General features: G+C 34.3%; 1 protein-coding gene across 1 annotated transcript; it reads right to left on the bottom strand.

Annotated features, from left to right (window-relative positions):
- Positions 1 to 12,370: 12,370 nt before the first annotated feature.
- On the bottom strand, positions 12,371 to 13,910 carry LOC131065468 (protein PLANT CADMIUM RESISTANCE 7). The gene is made up of 4 exons (XM_057999969.2): positions 13,616 to 13,910; positions 13,457 to 13,528; positions 13,009 to 13,218; positions 12,371 to 12,734 (listed from the first exon to the last, which is right to left on the bottom strand). The coding sequence occupies exons 1-4, from the start codon at positions 13,761 to 13,763 to the stop codon at positions 12,679 to 12,681; spliced, it is 486 nt and encodes a 161-aa protein (XP_057855952.2). The 5' UTR covers positions 13,764 to 13,910; the 3' UTR covers positions 12,371 to 12,678.
- Positions 13,911 to 26,401: the final 12,491 nt, after the last annotated feature.

The raw sequence follows: 26,401 nt of genomic DNA, 5'->3' as shown, positions 1-26,401 counted from the left end.
AATATTTTCATTCTAAAACTTTTGAACAAATTGATAAAATATTCAATAAAAATAATTATAGCAATAAATATATACATTTTTTAAACTACAAATACAAAACAAAAAAAAGGGGGGGGGGGAATAAACCTACCTAGAAAAATTGGGGCTGGAAATAAGCTCCTTCTAAGTCTGATCGAATTCCCAAAGCTCCTTAGGGTGCAAATGGGGGTCGGTGGCCAAAAATTTGGTTTATATAACTGATAGTCCGATTGGACCTGGTCTGGCCTGTGGCCAGACTCCTGGCCCCATTTCAGCACCACACGCCCTGGTTGTAGTCTAGTTGAACTACCCATAGTTGGTCGAAAGTGTAACATAGGTTCATGCATTTACCCCCCAATGATCTAATAGCATCTACAACCATGCCACTTAAAGTGCAACTTTATTTGCATAAGAACATTAGAAAAAATCATAGTGTAGTGCAAAGAGTAAAGTGAATATCAATTGATAACCAAAAGAGATAGTATAATTCTCTTCTCTTAAAATGATAAAAATAATCTGTACTATGAAAGCATTCCATATCAAGGTAAATTTAATAGGAGTTTTGGGTCAATATCTTAGTTAGACAATATGCTACAAGAAATAATCAAGTCAAAAAGGCTTGAAAAAGTTATAAATACAATTCTAGGCTTCTTTAGCTCTAGTAAAAAATGGTTCTTGAGAGTTTTTTGTTCCCCATAGAATAGTGTTGCCATTGGTTTGTCATTGATGTCAATAGTGTTGTCCAAGGTAATGTATAGAAGAGTGGTCTTTGAAATGAATATCTTCTCATCATTATGCTCTCTTGAATTCTTCACGTAGACATGATGGTTGAAGCTTGTAGCAAAAGTCTTGCAATAATAGTTTATGTATCTTGTCAATTTGGCGACAGGAACCTATGATAGAAAGTGGTTACGATGACATGAACTTCATATTCATGGTGATCAAAAGTTTATTGTTTGGCTTAAATAACAGAGTATCAAATGTTAATAATATTAATCATTATGGTAATCCCAAATGTTGGTGTTTTATTTATAATATGAGTGGGTATGATATTTGAGTTCTAAAGTTTTCAAATACTAATGGTTAGTTTCTAAGACATAAACTTGATGAGTGGTTGCCAGTTCAGTTCTTCAAATAATAATTTTTCAATTGCTCAATGAAGATTTAAAAAGTGATAAAATCTTACTTCAAAGAGGTTGGTTGGAGTATGCATAGAATATGAAAATGATTCTTTTGTAGACCGTATGTATGATAACAACATAGTGATGTGTTAACTCTACAAATTGTGTGTAAGTGTTGTTGTTGTATTGATGATTAAATGATAGAATTTCATTTTTTGTTGTATTGTTGTTAATGGAGACATAAACAAGTTGTCAATGTTCAACTTGTTGATGAAGATGGTAATCTTATAGACATATATATGATTTGTAAGTAGATATTTTGGTGAAATAAGAAAATGCATGTTAAAGAATCTTGTCAGAATGTTATGTTTGATGATTTGAATAGGCAAAGTTATGAGAGAAAGAGTAATGGATGATGCATAAAATAGATTTGATAGATGAAAGAATACATGTTGAGAGGTGTGTGTGTAGTGACAAAAGATATTGTTTTGAATATATGCATAATAGAAAAAGAGAGTAGATAGAAGGGGTCTAATGATTAACCCAGATATACAAGGTCATATGTTAGGACACGGAAGGCAACTGAGAGGGGGGCGGTGAATTAGTTGTCTATAAATTACAACCCAATTATAACTTAATCAAACTTGATACTTAATATCAGTAAACCAAACTTAATGTTGGTTAACAGATTAGCAGTTAATATCAATATGAGTGAAACTTAATGTATGAAACAAAAAGAGAAACAACATCCACAACACATAACACAGAGATTTTAACATGGAAACCCTATAAGGGGAAAAACCACGGTGGGAAACCTTACCCACAATCAGATGATACTACTACAGATAGTATGTGTATACAAATGGGGTTTGCACATGTAGAAAGGCCAACCGCCTAGAGCACACTACTCAAATGGGAGTCACAATGACTACAGTATGATGGTTAAATCCTAGAATAAGTACTGCTCAAAATAGCATCTCCAATGCTAGATTCCGTATCGGTTAAGCTCTAATAATCACCTTCAAACCTTCCTTTAACCTTCTCTATGGTCTATTCATATGATCTTCAATATTCACACACCATGTTACAATACCATAACCTTACATACGATATCCCATATCCTATATCTCATTAATTGAGATCTTACATATATACAAAACCTAAGAACAAATGTGTAGGTCGGCTCACTAACAATATTACAATAAAATCAATTACAAACAAGTCAAGACACGATGCATCATGTCGGCTCAATACATTTACAACAATATCCAATCAATAAATCATCTCCATGACGTGTTGTGCTGATCTGGAATAGATAACACATATCGATCCATAACCTAGACCAATGTGTTGGTAACAACAAATATGTCAACCCGATTAGAACATTAAATAGAATATCAAAACCAAGTATCCAAACCATGTCTTCGACATAATCAAGTGATCTCCAGATGAAAACAAGTCATCATCAGTGTCAGTGAACAATATAACCTGTCGGTGAACAATATACTGGTGACTGTGCATAAGTCACTAAACTTGCCAGTGTACATAATGTGTTGGTTCAACATAACCATAGATTTCTAGAAGGATAAGTGTTGACATCAATGACAAGACTAATGCAACACATAAGTAAGTATGATTTTATGATTGTAGATAGTATATGTAAAGATGTATAACATTCTAATTTCGATAATAAAATGAAATACTCTTTATTCTTAAATAAACTCATAAATCCTCTAATAAGTCTATTTACTTCAACTATACTATCCTTAGCTCTACACGATCAATCCATTGATATCATAATAAACACAAATTTCTACAAATCAAGATAATGAAAGGAAAATCCTTTGAAAAAGAATAATCAAGGAGTGCATATCGAAAGGAAGGTTAACCAAGGACTCAAGAACATCGAGCAAGGCTCCAAATGGATCCACGAGCCAAGGATTTTCTCCGCACGAGAAGGAATCACAGACAATAAGCCCAAAACTACTCTAGAACCAAGAAATAGTCACTTTGGAAGGAAACACACTCTGGAAAAGAATCCAAATGAACTAAGAATCTGGAATAATGCACAAGAACAAGCTTGGAAACTGAAAAACTGATCTGCAATGAAAAAGAACCGACTACCAGAACACACTGAAGGAAAACACTGAAAACTACTACTGGAACTGAACAAGAACAAAACTGAAAGGAAATATTTTTAGTTGACGCAAGATTACTCATAGACCGAGGATGCTCCTACATCAGACACCCTAGGTAGAAAGAAATGTTCCATGAGAGGCAACTCATGAACATCAAAAAGAATTCGGGATATAGACTCCATGCTCATTTCTAATCCAAACATCTTCTTTGTCTACCAACCTCTTCCTTTCCTCCTTTGGAACCTCAACCAGATTCTCTAACCTCTGATTCTCCTTATTTCTCTTCCCTTGCTTTAGACCTGCACATTGTTTCTAACTGATACTCTCTTTCTTATGCAACTCTGACTTATTCTGCCATAAGATTTCATCAAGTTTGCCACCATAACCTTACTGCCATGCGGTTCCTTCTGAATTTTAGACTTATCTATCAAACTCTTCTACAAATCTATGCCACCATCCGGTATCACCTTTGAACTACTTTCTTAGCACTGCAACTTCTCTCAAGACTAAGGTTCCTGACTTCCTTCTCTTTCTCCTTCAAAGAATCCAATGTGAACTTCTACCCATCCTTCTCAATAGTGATTAAGTTTCTTCTATAGTCATAGATAGCTCCTCTATCAAACTGCCAAGGTCTCCCCAACAAAACATGACAAGCACTCATAGACAAAACATCACATAAGACCTCATACCTAAAAGTTCCAATATTAAAATTCACCAAACACTGCTCTTTTACTTCTAATTTATGATCGTCCTGCAGCCAACTCACTTGGTAAGGACAAGGGTGCTTAAGCATCTTCAACCCAAGATTCTCTACCATCTCCTCAGATACCAAATTATCAGTACTTCCACTATCCACAATAACTTTACAACACTTACCATCAGATTTACACACAATCCAGAAAATATTCTTCCTCTGAGTAGATCCAATATCTTCATTGTGTTGCTCCATCAGGACTCTTCTGAACATAAGGGATTCTCCTTGCTCTGGTTCCAATAGATTCTCACAGGTAAATATAGCTTCATGGTCCTCATTTTCCATGTAGTTCCTTGCTATCCCTTGCTTGCGCTGAAAAGATCTATGTCCGATTTCTCCACACTTGAAATATTTACCCAAAATAATCTGTTGGTACTGCTACTACCTTTTTTGTGTGTCTTTTGATCTGGTTCTTTACTCCACTTAGGTTTTGATTATTCTTCAACATTTCGCTTCTCTATACTGCCACTCATTTGTCCCTTATCTCTCCTTTCCTCTAGGGTTGTTTTGTTCTCTTCTTTTCACTTTCTCCTCTACCTTCAAAGCATATTGACAAGCCTCTTCCACTGTGGAAATCTTCAACATACTCATCTCATTTTGAATGTTAAATGCAAGTCCATTTATGTACCTTGCCACCTTTTCTCTATCCATCTCTCTACATCCAGATTTGATCATTACCTTGTAGAATTCCTCAGTATACTCTTTCAAACTTAGGTTTCTCTGCTTCAGGTTCTGCAACTTTTTGAATAGCTCCAACTCATAGTCTCCCAGAATGAACTTAGCCTTCAATCTCACTACCATCTACCTACATCGAGTGATCTTCATCTCACCATTCTCATATCTATCCCTCTACAACTCCTTCCACCATAAGGCACAATATCCTTTCAACTTAGTCTGTGCCAACCAAACTCTCTATGGGTCCTTAATATCTTCAAACTCTAAATAGTCCTCCAAATATTCGATCTAATCAACCAGATCTTCTAGATTCAGTGTCTTGAAAAAGTTCAAAACCTCCACTTTATGAACTTTACTCACTTGCCCCACTGCTCTCAGAAATATTTCTTCTCTTTCATATTCCATTCCTTCAACTTCCTCGACCTCAATCTCTTTTCCAGACTATTCATACTCATCCTCAGATTTTAGATTCCTCCACAAACTAGCCAATGCATTTCAGATCTCATTCCTCATCTCATTCTTGAAATCCTCCATCATCTGCTTTACCCTTTGGGGGTTCATTCTTCTAGGCGACATCTCCTCCTTTGCTTTGGTACAATGACCTCATCTTGATGACCTCCTTACTAGTTTAGATTACCTCACACTTAGCAATCTATCGAACACACTCGCAGTCTACCTCAACTCAGTGATTTGTTCACCCAAAAGAATGCCTCAAGATTCACAACCATCTCTGATACCACTTGATGCAACCATGGTCCGGTGGGTCCTCAAAGAGAACAAACTAGATCATGAAACAAGAGTAATACAATGGAAGCAACAAAAAAACATAGATAAATTGCAAAATCAGATATTTGTTTCATCATATTTTTGTCATAGAAAATCTGATAATCAACTGGTTACATGCAGGCTAACATGCCCATATTACAATTAATCCCGACCTCTAAGAGGCAAATGGATCTCAAATCCAAATACTAGATGCTCATAACCATCGATGACCTCTTAAGGATCACATACAACAATATATATACCCTCTGGAACACATATGGGTTGGCCACAAAATATTACATTTACGAAGATAAAAAATTGAAACGTGCATATAGGTCAGCCCCAAGAATGAAAGGAAAATCCTTTGGAAAAGAACAACCAAGGAGTGCAGATCAAAAGGAAGGTTGGCCAAGGACTCAAGAACATCGAGCAAGGTACCAAATGGATCCACGTGCAAAGGATTTTCTCTGCACGAGAAGGAATCACAAGCGATAAGCTCAAAACTACTTTGGAACTAGGAAACAGTCACTCCGGAAGGAAAAACACTCCAAAAAAAAATCCAAATAAATTGAGAATCTGGAATAATGCACAAGAACAAGCCTAGAAATCAAAAATTTGATCAGCAATGAAAAAGAACCAACTACCAGAACACATTGAAGGAAAACACAAAAAACTGCTACCAGAACTGAACAAGAACAAAACTGAAAGGAAATAGTTTTGGTTGATGCAAGATTGCTCATAGACCGGGGATTCTCCTGCATCAAAAATCCTTTTGATTAGGTTTTGGACAACATCAAGTTAAATGTGATGTGGGACCTAGGCCTTGGTCACCTAATATTTAAGCATGATTTGAGGAGAGCCCTCTCAACAAAATAGTTGGTTTAAGTAAAAAATTTAACCCATGGATATACACTATTAAATGCCCACACTTGAGAAAACTCTTATTCCATTTTGATAGACTCGATTAGACATTTATTTTATGAGATGGATATGGTGTACTTGTCTGGATTCACATGATGCATAGATGTATTTTGGATTTATGTGTGTGTTTCATTGATGATCATTGATAGACCTTGTATGTTTTGTGACTTTGGATATTATGGACTTGTGCTCATGCTTCGTTGCGGTCTTATGTGATTAGATATCATGATGATGTTTCATTGTTACATGTATTTATGTCATGTTGATGCTTAGATAGATACATTTCACTGATTATTGCTTATGATGAGATGAACATACTAACCCCAATTTTGATTTATGTAAGATGTATTTCCCATTGTATGACTATTGTTTGACTATATGCGTGGGGGAATCAACATCACATCACTCATTGCGAGCGAGATGTGTCGTTGCGATATTCCTCCACTTGTCTGTTATCTATGTATATATATATATATATATATATATATATATATATATATATATATATATATATATATATATATATATATATATATATATATATGCACATGTATCATTTTGTGGTTGCAAGGTTGCAGGTACTAAGGCATTCATTCCTCCCGGGAAACCAGGTGAGAACTCCCCTGGCTTGACAAGTGTGAGCATGCCTCTTCCTAATGGCAATATGTGGTTCGAAGATGTTGTTGGTTCCCTTCCCACACTCTAGGTCTAGGTCTGGCATCGAGTCCTTGTTATAAGTCTTGGCCAGTTGTCCATGTCATCATCGTCGTCATGACTTGTGAGTATGTGGTATGGCTAGTTGATCATTTAGTTATTTTATTTACGTTGCTTGAGTAGTGATTGATTTATTATTTAATGTATTTAATTATGGCATTTGTTTGACTATGTTGAGTGGTTGCTTGATACTAGTTACGACTTCATTAGTAATTTTGTTATTTTAAAATTATTAAAATTTAATGATCTTCAATTATTTACTATTTTTGCATTATTGACTTTATTGTCATTTAGCGATTTTATTCTTTAATTATTTGCTTGCCTTGATTACTTTAACTATATTATTTATTTAATATCAGATTTGATTTTTATTCAATTGAAAATTGAGGAATCGATTATTTAATGAAGGTAGTTTGTCGATTTCAAATTAGTGTGTGTATATGTATATAAGTAAACGTAATTTGGATGACAAAAAAAAGAGGAAATAGATTTTAATATTTCACTTATTATACTTTTATTCTAATATCCAGTCTCGTATTTTTTAAAGTTATTTTAAAAACTCAAGGAGAGGATAGATTTTTGAAATAAAATCCCATAGAATGAGATATGACATTTTAATATTTTATTTTATTTTATTTCATTTTCTCTTGACAAAAAGAGCTAGGGTTTTCATTTTGGGGGGATTCTTTCTCTACACATGTTTCTGGGAATTTTTGGTGGTTTTGGAGGGAGGAAGACTGCTGAAGAATTTGGGGAGGTTGAAGAGTTGTTGAAGGCTTGTTATTAGTGGATTTGTTGCTGCCCAAATTTACTCTTTATCATTTTCTTCAGGAAGAGGTAGGGCTTTGTATTTCTTTGTTTCTTTTTTTTGTTTTCCTTCCTTCCATGAGTTGAAATCAGAAGATTAGAAAAAGAAATATTTGTTTTTACCTTTCTATTTGTTCAAATCTTGAATGCATTTGATGGGGATTTGACTTGTAGAAGAATACATTGTGTTTACAAACTGTTGTTGAAAGGAAACAAAAAAAAAGAACCCTTGATTTCAAAATCAGATCTGAATAAACCCTCTTTGTCCTTCCAGTTAAGAAATTTTGAAAATGGGACTCTATTATTACATTTTGATTTGTTGTTAAAACCTTATTCTCTTCCAGATGGACTACTTTTATTTTGGCACCATGACTGTTAATGTAAATTGGAGATTGTTTTAAAAAAAAATTTAATTATAGTCAGAATAAAATTTAACAGGGAAATTTTAAACAAAAAATTTTTAATCAAAATAGTGAATTTTTTTTCAGGGGGCGGCTGTTGTTTAAACCCCATATCATGGGGTGTGAGGTGCTTGCAGCACCCCATGATATGGAAGTTCTACGACACCCTCCATATCGTGGTGCACAGCACCACGTAAAACCAAATATATATATATATATATATATATATTTATTTATTTATTTTAATTTTGTTTAATTTAAATTTAATTTATTAATTTTTAAACATATTTTATTTTAAGTTATCTAAAAATAATTTAATTTTAATTTAAAGTGATTTTTTTTTAATCAATAAAAATATATAATAAACAGTATATGTTAGTTAAAAAAAAAGATTATTGTAGATATTAATTTAATGGGTATAATTAGGATAAGCATTTAAGTGATAAAATAATGATTAAGTGTCAATCGTTAAATGACATTTAGAAGATGATAATATCAATATTAAATTATAATACGATGTATTATCGATGGCTCAATTGTTATCATTCCTATTATGTAATTGAAATAGTAGATGTTATTGGACATATACATATATATAAATATTTATATAAATGTGAGTATACCCTCGTTCCATCGTATATATGGATTGCCCATTGAGTGCACCTTTCCCAAATTTAGAGTCTTTTCGGTTTATATTTCGCATCTGGAGGCCGTTTGTGTCATTTGTTTTAAACCAATGATTAATGTGAGTTTTGTCTTATTTGCATATCATGATATTTACTTGCCCATTTGACATGCCATCGTGATGATTTTTCTATGAGGAGAAAATAACCATATTGGTGATTTTGTGGTAGTGAGTGTGAAGACCTCGCGATGTTGATGTGTTTTAGAGCAATGGTATCATGAGTTAGTCGTATTTCCTTGGTTAAGAGGCTCATGTTTTCACATGTGTTATTATTCATTCTTTTAGGTATGTGTGTGTCATGGTTTGGCATTGTTGACGTTGTATCCGATTTTTTTTTACTTGTGTAAGAGCCTCATGTATTAATGTTTTGAATCCATGTAGAGGGAGTGGGCTCCTTTATGACACCTGGGGGTCATGAGAGATAGAATTTCATGAGATTCTTTGTATGGATGCGTGAAGTCTAGACCTTTTGGGCATAAGGGAGTTTACCATATTTTAATCAAGTGATATTTAATTAATGAATGTGTATGGGTAGGGAGATAATTTAAAGAGATAATAACTTATTAGTGCCTCATGATTCAGTCCTAGGCAGGATGTTTTAGGCTAAGCATGGGAAGACCATGGAGACGGTACGCTAATCTCCCTTGGTCTCTCTCTCAAGGTGGAGATGGCTCTGCATGCCATAGGCTAGTGCCTTGTTCTTGGTTGGCGTGTGATGACACTCCCTTGTACATGTGAGTCATTCGCTTACTTTTGTACTCTTGTTATGATGTTTTATCGACCTCTGAAAGTCTCTTGTTCTCTCTTGTTTTCTTGATGCGTGGTTATGTGTATGGAGGCTACTTAGTGTCAGATTCCTTTGGTACAACATCAACCTTGGTTTAGTGTGTGATTTAGGACCTAGAGACATCTCCTAGCTTGTGGGTGGTTGTGTAAGTTCCACATTGGTCAAGTGGTTGGAGCTTTTTGCCATAGGGGTTTTTCCCTCTTCTTTGGTGTTGTCTTTGTACGTGGACTTGGAGCCTTTTTCATGTTTCCTTGAACCTTTGGAGCAGATTCATGTAGTGTACACCTTATGGTAGATAAACTCAAATCATGTAATAATCTAAGAATGTTGTATAAGAAGTGAGCAATACTCACGATTGTAATACTATGTAAAACAGCCTATAAGTATTCATGAGTTACTTTAGATGGTACATTAAAATGGAAGTAATAATATGAGTTAATCAATTGTAAGTAGAAAGAAAGAAGAAAATGATATACCCTTGCTAGTAGTGTCTCATTATTTGTTAATCATACATATTCCTTAATTTGAACTCATATGACATGAATTTAGTTGTCATGCTTAGTTTATGAGATAGGGTAGTTAATTGTAATTGAATTGTATCTTGTCAAATAGTTAAATCAGCAATACGATTCTTTGTGTGGTTTTTAAATGTTAAATAGTAGATATGTAGATATGATGGAAAATGGATGTTGTTACTCCTTTCATGTTATTTATTTAGCAATGGAATGAATTAATGCTTGTACCTTCAATATTTTCATATGAATATGGATGTAAACTAAGTAGATGTTAGCATACATTTATGAGATCAATGATATGAACAATGGCATTGAACGAAGAACTTAAACTATCATTGGTAAAGCATGTGAAATACAAGATTCTTGAAGATGTAGTTAGATGCTTGAAAACTAGAACATCACTACTGCTGAATACTATTATGAAACTTAATAAGTAGACATCATTAGGAGCTAAATGAGAATTTATACAATTGTGATATGGCTGCCATAAACCTAATGTTGCATAAACGACATTATGAACATGTAGATTGCATAAGTAGGTTAATGAGAATGCCTTGGTAGATGCATTGATTAGTGAACAACAATAGTAGCATATCATGTGAAGTGTGTGATATAGATTAATATGCATACATGCATTTGTAGTTGTGTTCCATGATAAGGTTAAATCATTAGAACATAGGAGTGGACTAATATGACGATGGAAAATTTAAAGTATCGATCATAAACCATAAATGGTGTAGGACTTAGCAGTGATGTCAATACCCTAGGGAAACATTGGAACCCTCTAAGTTATTAAACCTTGTAAACATGCCTTCTCCTGTGTTAGTAACATAATGTAGGGAGCAACAGATAAACACCTAACTTTGTATTTTAAACTATTGAGCTAAATCATTAACTTAATGTCTAGATTGAGTTAGATGTAACCTTGTTAGTAAACAAAAAAAAATTATTCCACTCTTTTGGACCTAGTTGTAGCAAGTTTCCCTGGGGTTTGTTGGTGGGCGCTACACACTATCAAATTTGGAATGGGAAGAACCATATCTAAAGGTGTATTAGAAGACATATCTTATGAAAGACCTTGGCAATGAATTTTGTGGCTTTTGTTGCTGGTAGTGCAACTCGTGTACCACGAGTAATAATTACTATGTTAATGGAGTTTGAGGCCATTTTGAAGAGGAAAATATGCTTATATGTGTGTCAATTCAAGTGATGCTAAAATAAAGGTAGAAACACAATGCAAATTCTTTCTTCAAAGAAGTAGTATGACATAAGGGAAGATTCAAACTAACATAAGCAAAGAAAAGGCATAGCCCTAGTAAATCTCTTTTGACATTAAAATCAAATCATTTGATATCTTTCTATAATTCTAAACTTGACAATTTTTATTTATTTTTCAATATTTAGATTATTTTTGTATCATCAATTAAATAATATTATGAAGAAGTTTATATCTAAATTAGAAGTTGTCTTATGCACTTAGAGGTCAAACCTTGTCCCATCACACCTTCAAAGGGTTGGAACCTTAGTAAATGTTGTAATTAAGGAACACAGCATCATCCTCATCAATTGACCTCATTCAATTCATTGTGATCCTTAATTTAATTACTTAAGTAAACCAAAACAATTTTAATATAGAGTTTACATGTGTATGAATAATTAAACAAGTTAATATGTTTTATTTTTAATCATTAAATGATTTAAAAGAAAAATTAAATATTGAATAACTTTTAGATTTAATATTATAAAAGATATATCATATTAAAATAAAACTTATATAGATATTTTAAATCCATCTATCTTAGAAACATCAACGAATACCATTTCGAAACTATTTAATTAAAATTAATATAAGCATATAGATTATCTATAAATATATGATCTTGAAAATAACCTTGCGATTCTTGTTTTAAATGACATGGTTGTTGCTTTTAAAACAATTTCAACCAACTTTGGTCAATTGAAAGATTCAAATCTCTGAGGTAATACGACCAAAATATGAAATAATAAATAAATTTTAAATGACCCATCAAATGCGACTTTGCCACTCTTGTTTTGAGATATGGCCGATGTTTCTGAAATCATTTCAACAAACTTTGGTCAATTCAAAGATTCAAACCTCTTACGTAACACCACGAAAATGTAAAATAATAAATAAATTTTAAATCACCCATCAAATGTGAAAGCAACTAATTATTACATTGTCCCTGCAGCGATGATGGACATGCAGAGCTCAACAAAGTCCATCCCCAAACGAACAAATTTACAGAAGAAAATAACCCAAAAATACTACATATGTTGTACTAGAGACACAGATAATTTCAGATATGGCCACATAACAGAATCACTTCTTTCCTTCGTCAATTCAACAAAGAATGCTTCACTTGTACATGCCTTGAAAGGGTGGTGGAGGAGTCATTGCAGGATTTACCCAACCTGAATCAACAAATTCAGAAACAGCAAAGACAATTTCTTTTAGTTTTGAGTTTGTGGGTATGAAAAAACACTAAAATTCTTTTAGTTTCGAGTTTGCGGGTATGAAAAAACACTAAAATTCTCTTAGTTTTGAGCTTGTGGGTATGAAAAAACATAAAATTCTTTTAGTTTTGAGTTAGAGGGTACGAAGAAATACTAAAAAAAATTGTTTTGAGTTTGTGGGTACGAAGAAACACTCAAATTCTTTTAGTTTTGAGTTGCAGTAGGTATATACCTGCGGAGGGATTGAGTCCTCTCTGCTTAAGTTCTCTGTATTCTTGAGACACAGCGAAGCATTCACAGCACGAATGCACACAACAGTCACCGCATGGCTCTTCAGGCAGATTGTACTGTGCTCGAAGTTTTTTCCGATATTGGCATGAATACAAACATCCAACTCCCACAGCCCACAATAAAGTGTATACAATCCCATGAGTGCAGCAGGCTGCCATTATATATATCACAACAAAGATCAATCATACAAAAATGGTCCTCAAAATTGTCTAGCTTATTTCATTCTTATTTCCCTGCAAATTTAAGTCCTTCCTCTCATTTTCTTTCATGTTTTACACAACCATCTACAGATCTGTTTAAGAATTTCTTTACTAAATTGGACAAATATAATGATCTACTTTTCTCATGGGTTTTCCACGAAAGATTTTCAATATATGAAACTGACTTACTTGTTCGGCCTTGGTCTATAACTTCTGCCACTCTTCCAAAAGTAACGCAGGGGCAGCAACATGTCAGGAGGCCTGATGATCAACAATATATTCCATCAACATTTGTTGGGTGTTATATCTGTTAAGAAAGACAGAATAGGTGGAGCAAGAGAAACTTACAGTTAGAACAGTCATGGCCGCAGTCACAGAGGCCTGTGGACCATCTGGAAGATTGGTAGGGATACTGAGGATATGGTGCCTGCATGGCCGGAGGTGCAGAAGCATAACCTGGGCCTCCTCCATATGCATATTGCTGCTGTTGATACATCCTTTCACAGTAGTTTTCACAGGCTATGAATAAGAAATGGGTATGGGATTTCTTGTAATGGGTTTCTGTAAGATTGATTGTATTGTATCAGATTTATATGCCCATATCATGAATTTACCAGGAACTATCCAATCTAAATTGTTTATATTGTTATATCCTAATCTGTTGAAGGATTCAATGAAAGTACATTTTTTATGAAATTTAGCATTCAAGAACAGTTGGAAGATTGGACCGGGAACTGCTCGGTGTGCTTCTAGAACATAGAAGTGGTGTATATATATCGACTCTTTCCAAGAAGGGGGACTTCCTTGTTCTTATTTGCTTGTTCAAGAAGCCAAATTTTGTCAAACAGACTAAAAAAATATTTGCTAGAGCAATTAAACACGGTTTTTTTTGTATTTAAAGGAGAAAATATATTAATATTGTTATTTTAAAGTAGTATATATCCAATTGCTTTCTAACGGCCTCTGCAATTGAACCCACCAGGTTGACTTTTGAATCCCCTCATATGAACACTTTGGGGAGGCTGTGGGAATTCAATGGCGTCATCCACAAGAAATTTGTGTCCCTTCTCTTCATGATAGGGTGAATAAACGCGTATTAATTTAAAACAAATAATTGATATTGGTTTATCTGTTTTTATATAGTGAATTATAATATGATGAGAGAGTATATCGTTTAATTATGAGTTATCTTTTAGTTATAATGTTGTAAGGTAAACTAATTTGTTAAAGTCATTGAGGGTCAAATTCAAGCTTATCGTTATTTTGAGGATTTAAATCTTAGTGAATGACATAATTAAGGAAACAAAACATAGTTCTCATCAATTGATTCATTGTGATTCTTAATTTTAATGTCTTAACCTAGTAATAATGGTTTTAAAAATAAGTGTACATGAAACTACTTGATATGCTTTCCATTTACTTATTATTATTATGTTAAGCGGAGAAGGGCCCCAACCCTTATAGATCATAAACAAAAACCATCAAAAAACATGCTTGGAGAGCAAGCCACCAACCACCATGAACGAATAGGAAAAGCAAGGTTTTGAGAGGACCTAGAACCTTTTACAATAAAAGGTTAAGTACAACAAAAATTAGGGAACAACCTAAAGGAGAGACAACAAAATTGCACCAAACAGAAAATAGAGCAAAACCAAAAAAATTTAAACAACAAGCTAGCTCATTAGGGTGGTTTAAAGTGCTCTAGAGCAATTTTGGTTTACAAATAACCGGGATCAGAATCCCCTAACTTAACTTTCTTGAGACCGAAACATAATGGTATTCCATCCTTTTTCCTTACAGACTTGAATGGGGTATCCATCTTCAAGCAATTTGTAGAGTAGTTCTTATTGTTTTTGTCTTCATACCTTTTTTTCTTGAGACAATAGGAGCTATTGCTAGCACCATCTTCAAACCTCACAGTATTAAGTGAGGCATCCATCTTCCAACAATCTTTAGTGACATTAAAATTTCATTCTTCTAAATCTTTTCAAAGGGTAAGGAAGAGGGAACCTCTAGGGTAGGATCCTTTTGTGATGGTAGAAAATGGGATAGGATAAACTAGGACCTAATCCAACTTTCCTCCATACATTGGAATACGAAAGAGTCTAAGAAGGTGATTCACTTTGACTTACTCTTATGGAAGAGAGTCAAATAATACCTTTAGGGTTTTTATTCCTTTATTGATATGAGGGAAATGAGTCAAATGCAAAGTAATGACAAATTAGGCTAATGAAATGTATGAAAGCAACTATGTTATCTGCAATAACAAACAGATATAGAAATGAAAATGAGACATGGATTAAAAATTTGAGAGGATAATTTTGATGTGCACCTGATACTGAAATCTGAGCCTGATTGAGTTGGACCAGGGCATTAGGTGGTCTGGTCTCTATCACTGTACAAAGCTAAAAAGTGAAAATATCCAAATTGAAGTGATTTAAGCTTTGTTTGCCAAAAACTGCACTTGATTATGGAGGACCAGGGCGTTGGGTGCTCTGGTCTAGGACCAGAGCACTGGGTGCTCCGATGCCAGAGGTCTGGGTCCAAATTCTACAAATACACCTGTTCTTGCTCACTGAGATCTCCTAGAAATTGCTCACTATAACGAAAACCTGTAATTGCATCTGCAAGCTAAAAATGGTGTGTTTGTGGCTATATAGGGTTTTGCCTTAGTCAAACCCCTTATTCTAGTGATTTCCACCTCTACAAACAGCCAATAATGTATTGAAAAGTGTGTGTGCCCTAGAATCTCATGTGTTTGTAAGATTCTTATGAGCTAAGATACAAACTAGAGTTCTACCCTATGTTTGGAGTAAAAAACCCTAAATGAAGCACTGCAAATCACAAGTTCAATATGGATTTAAAGTAATAATGTAAAATTTGAAAATGAATGATATGTAGATCTGAAAAATCACATAGAGATAATCAAAATAACATGAAACAAACCAAACCCTAAGGGAGAGGTACAAGCCAAACAATAGTCGATGATCTCCTTATTATTCTTTAATATCTCCTAAGCTTCCATGATTGATGAACAAGGTCGATGAAGACTTGATTGATGATGAATTTGTTAATTGTAGAGTGCATATAAAACTTGCACTTTCACTTCATAAGAGGTCTCCTTCAATTTCTATTGAATGGATCCTTCAAATGAGGAAAGAAAATGCTATATATTAGAAACCCTAAATTTAATTTAGATCATATGCCAACCTAGAATTGATGAAATTTCACACAAAGCGGGATTTGAACATTATAATATCACCAAATTAAGATCCCAAAATTCAAGGAGAAAAAGTTGGGACCGGTGTGGTGGTCACACTAGTCTAGCCAACTTTTTTCCAAATTTTTAGGGATGTAAGGTATCATGATTACAAAGTCAAATCAAAATCGTTGCATCAATCCAAGGTGTTTATATATACAAAAATACACCTTGAACATCGAAATTAGGACTTTATTGGGATTAATTGAAAAAGGGGCACACTTAGGGTTAAGGGCCTAATTTTATAATATGTGGAATGATAAGAGTGGACTTTAGATTTAATTTAATTAATTAATTAAATGCTTAAAGGAATTTTAAAATGCAAAATGAAATACACTAAGGTGGGTGAGCTAACTTAAGCATGAAATTGGACAACCCTAATTAAGGGTGTACAATTTACAACATTACATTTAGCCCCCATTTTAGTGGTCATATGACATTACATGCGTATGCAAGCTAAAGAATAGAAAAGTAAAAATTCATGGGAAAAAAGGATATGTCCATAAGATGTCGAATGAAGCCCCCAATGATATTTGCAATACAACGTTAGGAATCGCATCTTACAAAACCACATTGTTAGTTGAAATCACAAAATCACCTAAATGCTTACTAAGAGTGATGAAATTCGAAGGTAGCTATATGCCCCCACTCTTTTGGCTTGCTAATTAGTGATTTGTAACAAGGTGTCATGTTTAAATCGTATCAAATTGTGGAGGAAAATTGATGACAAATGCTGACAACAAGGTTTGATACAAGATCAAAACTAATAGAGAACCATTTGGTAAGAAAGAGAACTGAAACACGATTCTAACACAACCAATGGTGTGGAAATCGAAGTCCCCTAGCTCATGATGCAAAAGATTAAGAGAATAATATGAAATTTAGAAAAAGAATTACCTCTTAAATAGTGACAAGTGTAAAGGGATCCTTTTGATAAATGAAAGGAAGAAGAGATCATTATCCAAAGACATCTACCTTTGAAAATAGAGGGAATCTTTGACAAAGATAACATCTTTAAAAAAGAGAAGGAAAATAAGAATACACACCTTCTCCAATATTTAGGAAAAAGTGGATTCTTATTGAAAGGATTGCACACTTTCAATAAGGAAAGATCGTTCATAAAAAAAGTATTATTTCATATGGAAAATAGGTCCTAAACAAGGAACACACATATTCTATGCATGAAATGACATCAAATGAGAAATGAAACTCAAGAAAGGAAAGACCAATCGTGGAAGAAAAAGAGAGAAGATTTAATATCAACCTTTCCCCCAAAGCATAGAGGCAAGGACATCGAAGAGGGATCATTTATAAAAGAAACACTCTTCTAAAAGAAGGAAAGATATCATCATCAGGGATAAACACGTCCACCATATAGAAGGGTTTATTATAAAAGATATCACTAAATGAAGAAAAGGATTTGATGGATGATTATAGACTTCCAACACCTAGGAAGAGATCCCAATTAAGGATATGTACTTAAGATCCTCATTAGGGATACTTGTTCCAATAAGAGGAAGGAGATCCCCAACAAGGATATAGACCTCCACAATGAATAAGAGATCCTTATAGAAGACACTACTTCAAAAAGGGGAAAGTTTTAATCTTAAGAAGGAGAGATGGTTTAAATCATTCATTCCCCCATACATGGTGACAAGAGATGGGACAAAAATAGGTTATTGTGTTTCTTCCAAAGTATGATTGCACGTGAATTGTACTATCATGAATAATAATGAGCCTCCAATAGTTAAGCTACTAATGTTACATAATAAAAAGAAGGGTTAGTGCAGGATCATGAGGGGCCAAAAAGTGGCGATGTGAAAAAAATAGCCTTTTCCACTCGACTAAAAACGCGAAAATCCGTGTTGACTTTTTGCTTGGCCTAGGTGTCAGTACACCTTGGCATGGTAAACACCTCAGCAAATCAAATATCGGATAAAATTGGATATCCGAGAATATCAGATATATGATTTTTATAAGTAATTCTAAATTAAAAAATAAATTATATAATATATAATGTAATATAATAATATATTATTTAATAATATATTATTTAATAATATATTATATAATAATATATTATTTAATAACATATTATATAATAATATATTATATATTACATATTATATAATATATAATATTATTATATTATATATTATTAAATAATATATTATTATATTATATATTATATAATATATAATAATATATTATATATTATATAATATGTAATATATAATATATTATTATATTAAATTGTATATTATATAATATATTAAATTTATATTACATTATATATTATTAATATTTAATATATATTATATAATATATAATATATAATATATAATATATTATATAATATATAATATATAATATATTATTATATTATTATATTATATAATATAATGTTATTTTAAAATAATTAAAGTATAAAAATCCGATATCCAATAAAATCAGATATCAGATTTTATCTGATATCTGATTTTATGAGACAATATAAGTGGACTATGATAGCCCGTGAGTTATTTTTCACCCACTGGCTGCGCGATTTCTTAAAATCCGATATCCGGTTGGACTCAATAGTCGATTTTTTGACCCAAATTTGCAAAAAAAAACATTAAAAGGTAGGATTTTTATTGTTTTCCATCATTTTCATTTAAATTTTTGTATTTTTTTTAATGTTTATTTGTTTTTTCATTCAAAATATGTTTTTTTCATGAAAACTAGGTTTTTTTAAATCAAATACAAAATTGTTCAAATTTGTTAACTAAATTGAATTGTTTACATTCAATTAGGTTAAAAATGGGGGATAACAGTGAAAACATTGATCAACCACAACCACAACAACCAAACCCTCCTTTGCCAAACCCCCCCTCAAATCAAGATTTAATTGCACAAAATTTGAACCAATTGAGGGGGATTGCAGATGTCTATCGTAGGATCCCTCGCTTGAACCCAATGTTTGATCACCTCATGTCGATCATAAAGAGTATAGAAACCATCACTGAGGAGCACAATGTCGCTCTTTTGTGGAGAGATTCTATGAGGGAACAATATGGGGATGACTTGTCCTATAAGGAGATCAAGGATCTTGAGATATCCAAAGCCACTATTGTTGCATTGTTTGTGAATCCCCACATTGGTCAACCCGTAGACCCCCCAAAAAAAAAACTTTCTATTAAATGGTGCACAAATTTTGGTATTGTGAAAAACTTTTGGGATCATTGGTGGATGGTTTTCGATAAACCACCCAACAACAATCTTGATGTCCCCTTCTACTTCATCAAAATATTGTATGCTAAGTTTGTTTTAGGAAAACATGTGAACTACTTTGACATCCAACCTTTCTAGGGTGTGGGTTTTGGTATGCCCCAAAATAGACTTGAGGCAGGCAGAGTAGTCCAAGGCCCATATGTCCCCCCTTCTCCTGTTGATCCCCCACCTCCAGTGCAGCATCCAGATATCATCTGTGAGGCGGCATCACAGACCATATCAGTTATTCACTCTTTGAGTAGCCTTTTGGTTTCTTAGACTGGGGCAGTAGCTCAGCCAACTTTTGATGGTAGCGGTGCATCTAGTGGCACTGGCATGTCCTCCTCCACTCCACACATTTGTGTGCCCCATAGTTGTGTCATGTGTGGGCACGTATACTTGGGTCCAATTGGACGGCCTGTTGATCCTCCTACGCACACTGCAGATTATGAGGTGCATGAGATGCACGATGGAATAGATGTTATGACACAGATTAGAGGATACTCTAGAGATTCCTCGCATGTTAGAAGTGAGGAGGCACCTTCATCATACATTGATGTTGTAGTGGTAAGATTTGTATTTTCATAGTTCATTCTTTATTTTAAATGAATATTTATAATCTAGATAATATTAAGTACTAATTTTTATTTACATGGTATATTTAACAATTAATGACAGAGGAGGAGTTGACACAAATCCAGGAGGGCACCTTGTCAACCATTTCATTTGGCCTTGATAGCTTTACGGTACATATATTATTGCACGTAGTCGTTTGTATTTTATTGTACATACATGCTCATTATTTATATTGGTATTAATTAGATTATGTAGTAACTTGCATGCATATCTTATTTTACTCTTGTAGGGAAAAAGTAGCATGAGTGTGGGGTTGTGTGATTCAGGATCTGGTAGTGCAATTGGAGACAAGGGAAAGGTAATTGAATGCAAATATGATTGAATGAATAGTTTAAATAACTTAGAATGATTATACACGTCTAGACATAGATTGATAGTTTCATATACTTGTTCTGTATATGTACAGAGAATTCTTGGCTTCACATCCTTGTTGACTACACCCACTATACCTGAAGATGAAGATGAAGAAGAAGAAGAAGAAGAAGAAGAAGAGATGCCTCGAGTACATGTGTGTTTATTTTATTTTGTGTTTAGTAGATATAATTCGTTATTATCAGTGACAATTATATGCTAACTTGTATCAATGTCATGTTTGTGAACATATGTAGGTTGTGTATGAAAATATTAAAAACATACCTCCTCTACCAAAGACATACATCAGAGTCATGCAAAGCCGAAGAGAAAACGTGGAGATGAGGTAAACAATAATAGTTCAATTATAGTTCATTTTTATGTTAACTCTTCGAATGTGAGTTATATAATATAAATAATCTTAATCGTGGTTTGTTTTTTCTTGTGCAGGATCCTTTAGAGCCAAGCAGTGCGGTGAAGAGGATCGATTTTGATGATCCATCAGTAGCTTAGGATGTTATAGATAGTTTTGGGATGCTTACATGTCTAGTTGGCATGTATATTTTGTATATGGACATACATTCACTTATATAGACATATATTTTGTTTGAGTTGGCATTTATGCCATATTTGTGTATGGACATACAGTTGTAATCATTTGACATTTTCATATATACGAAAGTTGATATTTGATCATATAAATTGTTTCTCATGTGTGCATGGTGTTATCATGAAAAAATTTAATCTTCAATCTAATAATTAACAATGGTTAATAATGGTTATTTAATGAACAATAAAATTCATTTCATTTCATTGTAAGTGTTGTTTGTATAATGAATAATACAATTCATTTAATGAACAATACAATACAATTTATTTAATGAACAGTATAATACAATTCATTTCATGAACAATACAATTCATTATTACTCTATGCATGCTCCTATTCCCCCCCCCCCACTCAGTTGAACGCTCGGGGTCATACCCTACCGATGTCATCCCTTGAGCACCCTAAGTGCTAAAAAATTTCAAACTTTGATGGGCCCTAACTCGGAATCCGTGGCACCTCCAAACAATCTGTTTGAACCTATGGGGCCACAAGAGGGGTCCCTAAAAAATCCTATCTTAGTTTTTCAATTTTCCCTATGGTTTTATTAGGGAAACTTTTTTTTCAGTTGGCAAAAAAATTGTCAGTCTCATTCAATCGAATGTTGTCCTGTGGCCAATTTCTCATTCTGCTCGTCATGATAACGAACCGTCGGTTCTGACATGTCCATTTAGGAATTATTACCCTATGCATGCTACTATTTTTTGCCCCCCACTCAATTGAACTCTTGGGGTCATACCCTACTAGCGCCGTCCCTTGAGTACCCTAAGTGCTAAAAAATTTCAAACTTTGATAGGCCCTATCTTGGAATTTGTGGCACCTACGAACAATCAGTTTGATCCTATGGTTCCTTGAGATGGGTCCCTACAAAAGCCTATCTTGGGTTTTGAAGTTTCCCTATAGTTTTATTAGGGCAACATTTTTTCAGTTGGCAAACAATCGTCAGTTTTATTCAATCGAATGTTGTTGCCTGGCCAATTTCTCGTTCTGCTCATCGTGATAAAAAACCATCGGTTTCAAAATGTCTAATTAGGAGTTATTACCCTATGCATTCTCCTATCTTTCCCCTCCCACTCGATCGAATGCTCGGGGTCATACCCTACTAGCGTTGTCCCTTGAGCACCCTAAGTGTTAAAAATTGTCAAACTTTGATGGGCCCTAACTCAGAATCCGTGGCACCTGCAAACAATCTGTTTGAACCTATGAGGCCACGAGAGGGTTACCTACAAAATCATATCTCGGGTTTTCAATTTTCCCTACCGTTTTATAAGGGCAACTTTTTTTAGTTGGAAAAAAATCGCCAGTCTCATTCAATCGAATGTTGTTGCGTGGCCAATTTATCATTCTACTCAGCATGATAATGAATCGTCAGTTTTGACATGTCTAGTTAGGAATTATTACCCTATGCATGCTCCTATTTTTCCCCCACCACTCGTTTGAACGCTCGGGGTCATACCCTACTGGCGTGGTCCCTTGAGCAACCTAAGTGCTAAAAATTATCAAAATTTGACGGACCCTAACTCAAAATCCATGGCACCTGCAAACAATCTGTTTGAACCTATAGGGCCATGAGAGGGGTCCCTACAAAATCCTATCTTGTTTTTTCAATTTTCGCTGCGGTTTTATTAGGGTAGCATTTTTTCAATTGGCAAAAAAATCATCAATCTTATTCAATCAAATGTTGTGGCATGGCCAATTTCTCATTCTACTCGACGTGATAATGAACCATCAGTTCTGACATGTCTAGTTAGGCATTATTACCCTATTCATTCTCCTATCCCCCCCCCAACTCGGTCAAACGCTCGAGGTCATACCCTACTAGTGTCATCCCTTGAGCACCCTAAGTGCTAAAAATGATCAAACTTTGATGACCCTTAACTTAGAATTCGTGGCACCTCAAAACAATCTATTTGAACTTACGAGGCCACGACAGGGGTCCCTACAAAATCCTATCTCTGTTTTTCAAGTTTCCCTATGGTTTTATAAGGGCAGCGTTTTTTCAGTTGGTAAAAAAATTGTCAGTCTCATTCAATTGAATGTTGTCACGTGGCCAATTTCTCATTTTGCTCGTCATGATAATGAACCGTCAGTTCTGACATGTCTAGTTAGGCATTATTACTCTATGCATGCTCCTATTTCCCTCCCCCACCCCACTTGGTCGAACGCTCGGGGTCATACCCTATTGGCATCATCCCTTGAGCACCCTAAGTGCTAAAAATTGTCAAACTTTGACCGTCCCTGCCTTGGAATACGTGGAACCTGTGAATGATCTATTTGAACTTACATGGCCACAAGAGGGGTCCCTACAAAATCCTATCTCAGTTTTTCAAGTTCCCTATGGTTTTGTTGGGGCAACATTTTTTCAGTTGGTAAAAAAATCGTTAGTCTCATTCAATCGAATGTTGTCACGTGGCCAATTTCTCGTTCTGCTCATCGTGATAATGAACCATTGGTTCCTACATGTATAGTTAGACATTATTACCCTATGCATTCTCCTATTACCCCCCCCCAACTTGGTCGAACGCTCAAGGTCATACCCTACCGGCATCTTCCCTTGAGCACCCTAAGTGCTAAAAATCGTCAAACTTTGACGGGCCCTAACTTGAAATCTGTGGCACTTGTAAATGATCCATTTGAACCTACGGGGCCATGAGAGGGGTCCCTACAAAATACTATCTCGATTTTTCAAGTTTCCTTATGGTTTTATTAGGGCGGCATTTTTTTAGTTGGCAAAAAATCTGTCAGTCTCATTCAATGAAAAAATATAGATAAACAAGCATTATACTATAGACACATAATGATCATCAATATTTCTATGTATTTTATACACATAATTACCATTACACTTGCATGTGACATCCATGAATGAATATGCAAATATGATTTTTCATCATTATCAATACAACTACACCAATGTACTCATGTACAAATACATTGTATATCATCAATATAACTAAACCAATTTGCTCATGGACATTGTATATCATCATAACAAGTTACTTCAATTCACATCCATATACAGATACAACATCCTACTTCATCTGCATCAGACATCCTCATGTCCTAAGAGAAAAGCTTGCGTACAACAATGCCTGCATATAAATGAAGACCAAAATAAGCAACCTTTTTATGCAGAATGAATGTGCTACAAGAAACAAATTATAACACTTAATACAAATTATTTTGTCAAATTATAAATAGATAATTTGAAACATTTTTAAGACGTACAAGATGTATAATTATGAAACTTACCAGTTTCTCTGCAAAGTCTACAAGCATAACTTTGAAGAAAGACGCATGTTGATTAAAGCCCTTCTCACTGCATTTCTCTACATGGTTGAAGACGATGGTAGATATTGTCATTTCTAAATGGCAATAAATTCACTTAACTTGGTGTTTATGCATAAAATTTAATCTCATTAATGCACAAAGGAATATGTACCATCACCAAGAGTAAACTAGTCAACCTTCTATCAACGTGTGGAAGCCTCCCACCAAAACCCCATGTATCATGTTGAGGTGGATCGTCAAGTCTTTGTCTTTGTGCAAGTTCTCTATCCAAAGTTTTATGGTTTATGTTAAAATCAACACAAGTTTGTCTCATTTGATGAGGCTTCCTCAATTAATGGCTTACTAAGGAGGTTGTAATCACTCTTCGAGCAACTCTCTTATCTCTTTCCTTAGTATTCTTTCCAATAGAATTGAGAGCATCAAATAGATTTTTGGCAATAATAGAATTTCTCTCCATCTTCTTGTTCATACGAATCTTCAATTTGTTTAGCAATGGTCTCATCATTATCATCTTTAGCAATTGAACAAAAAGTTGGCATTTCTCGGTCAATGTCTTATTGCTGAGATTTTGGTCAGAAATTTGTGTAGCCCACAATCGAACAGTTCTTGTTGACCTCTTGCCTTTAGGATTTGCAATAATGTTCTCATCAATTTCAAGTAACCATTTTGGGGTTCTTGAAGGTCTTGGATTTGGAATTTGTCTTTCATCCATGAGAGGGTCTTCATTTCTAAAGTAATTAGGTGTTACATATTATTCACTTGGTTGAGCAATTCCACCTTCAATGTCAAAGTTTTCCACATTTTCACCTCCAATGTCAAAATTTTCCACATGTTCACCTCCTATGTCAAAATTTTCTACATTTTCACCTCCAATGTCAAAAAGTTTCATATTTACACCAAAATTATGGACATCTTCATTGTCAACTCCCAAATTTTCACTTTCCATTCTCATGTCATGTTGAGCATTTTCAGTATCACTTTCAATATTTTCAAATTCAATTTCCTCTTCACTTGAAGTAACATTAGAAATATTTAACATACCTTGTCTTCTCCTCCTATGACCTTCTCTATCTCTTTCTCTATACACTTCAATTTGTTCATTTGAAAGTTTTCTTTTGCGTTTAGACTTCCGATGACTACTACTCCCCATTTACCTCCACAAAAATGCCCCTAAATGATTGATAATGTAATATTTGACTTTAAGAATCTCTCAAAAGCACAAATTTGTCTCAACCTATTTGAAAACCTGTGATTGTCGGCAGAAAAGAGAATGTGAAGAATGTGGGCCATTGGAATCCACAAAATGGCCCATAGGGCTCTTTTTTATTTACAAAAATTAGATATCTGATAGAATCAGATATCGGATTAAATCGGATATCCAATTTTAATGTATAAATTTGTGGTCCCAAAAATTATTCCTGTTGCCGCCTTTTTTTTTTACTTTTGCCACATTAATGGCAATGGCAGAAATCAGATATCCGATGAAATCCAATATCCAATTTCAATACTCATATTCTAGAGAGAGATTATGGGAGAGGGAGAGAGAGAGAGGGGGAGGAGGTAGGGGGAGAGAGAGAAATATTAGGGGAGAGAGGGAGAGAGAGAGAGAGAGAGAGAGAGAGAGAGAGAGAGAGAAGGGGGAGGGGTAGTGGGAGAGAGAGAAACAGTAGGGGAGAGGGAGGGAGGGAGTAGGGGAGAGAGAGAAAGATTAGGAGAGAGGGGAGAGAGAGATTAGGGGAGG

Source organism: Cryptomeria japonica, chromosome 4, assembly GCF_030272615.1.
Source record: "Cryptomeria japonica chromosome 4, Sugi_1.0, whole genome shotgun sequence".
Classification (NCBI taxonomy): Eukaryota; Viridiplantae; Streptophyta; class Pinopsida; order Cupressales; family Cupressaceae; genus Cryptomeria; species Cryptomeria japonica.
This window is presented reverse-complemented; position numbering and strand designations above follow the sequence as displayed.

What these genes read in the sequence shown, in the direction of transcription:
- LOC131065468 (XM_057999969.2), bottom strand. Translation starts at nt 13,763, where the DNA reads ATGTATCAACAGCAGCAATATGCATATGGAGGAGGCCCAGGTTATGCT. An exon ending in CGGCCATGACTGTTCTAACT is followed by an intron (nt 13,529 to 13,615) that starts GTAAGTTTCTCT and finishes GTTGATCATCAG; the next exon opens with GCCTCCTGACATGTTGCTGC. An exon ending in AGGACTCAATCCCTCCGCAG is followed by an intron (nt 12,735 to 13,008) that starts GTATATACCTAC and finishes TTGTTGATTCAG; the next exon opens with GTTGGGTAAATCCTGCAATG.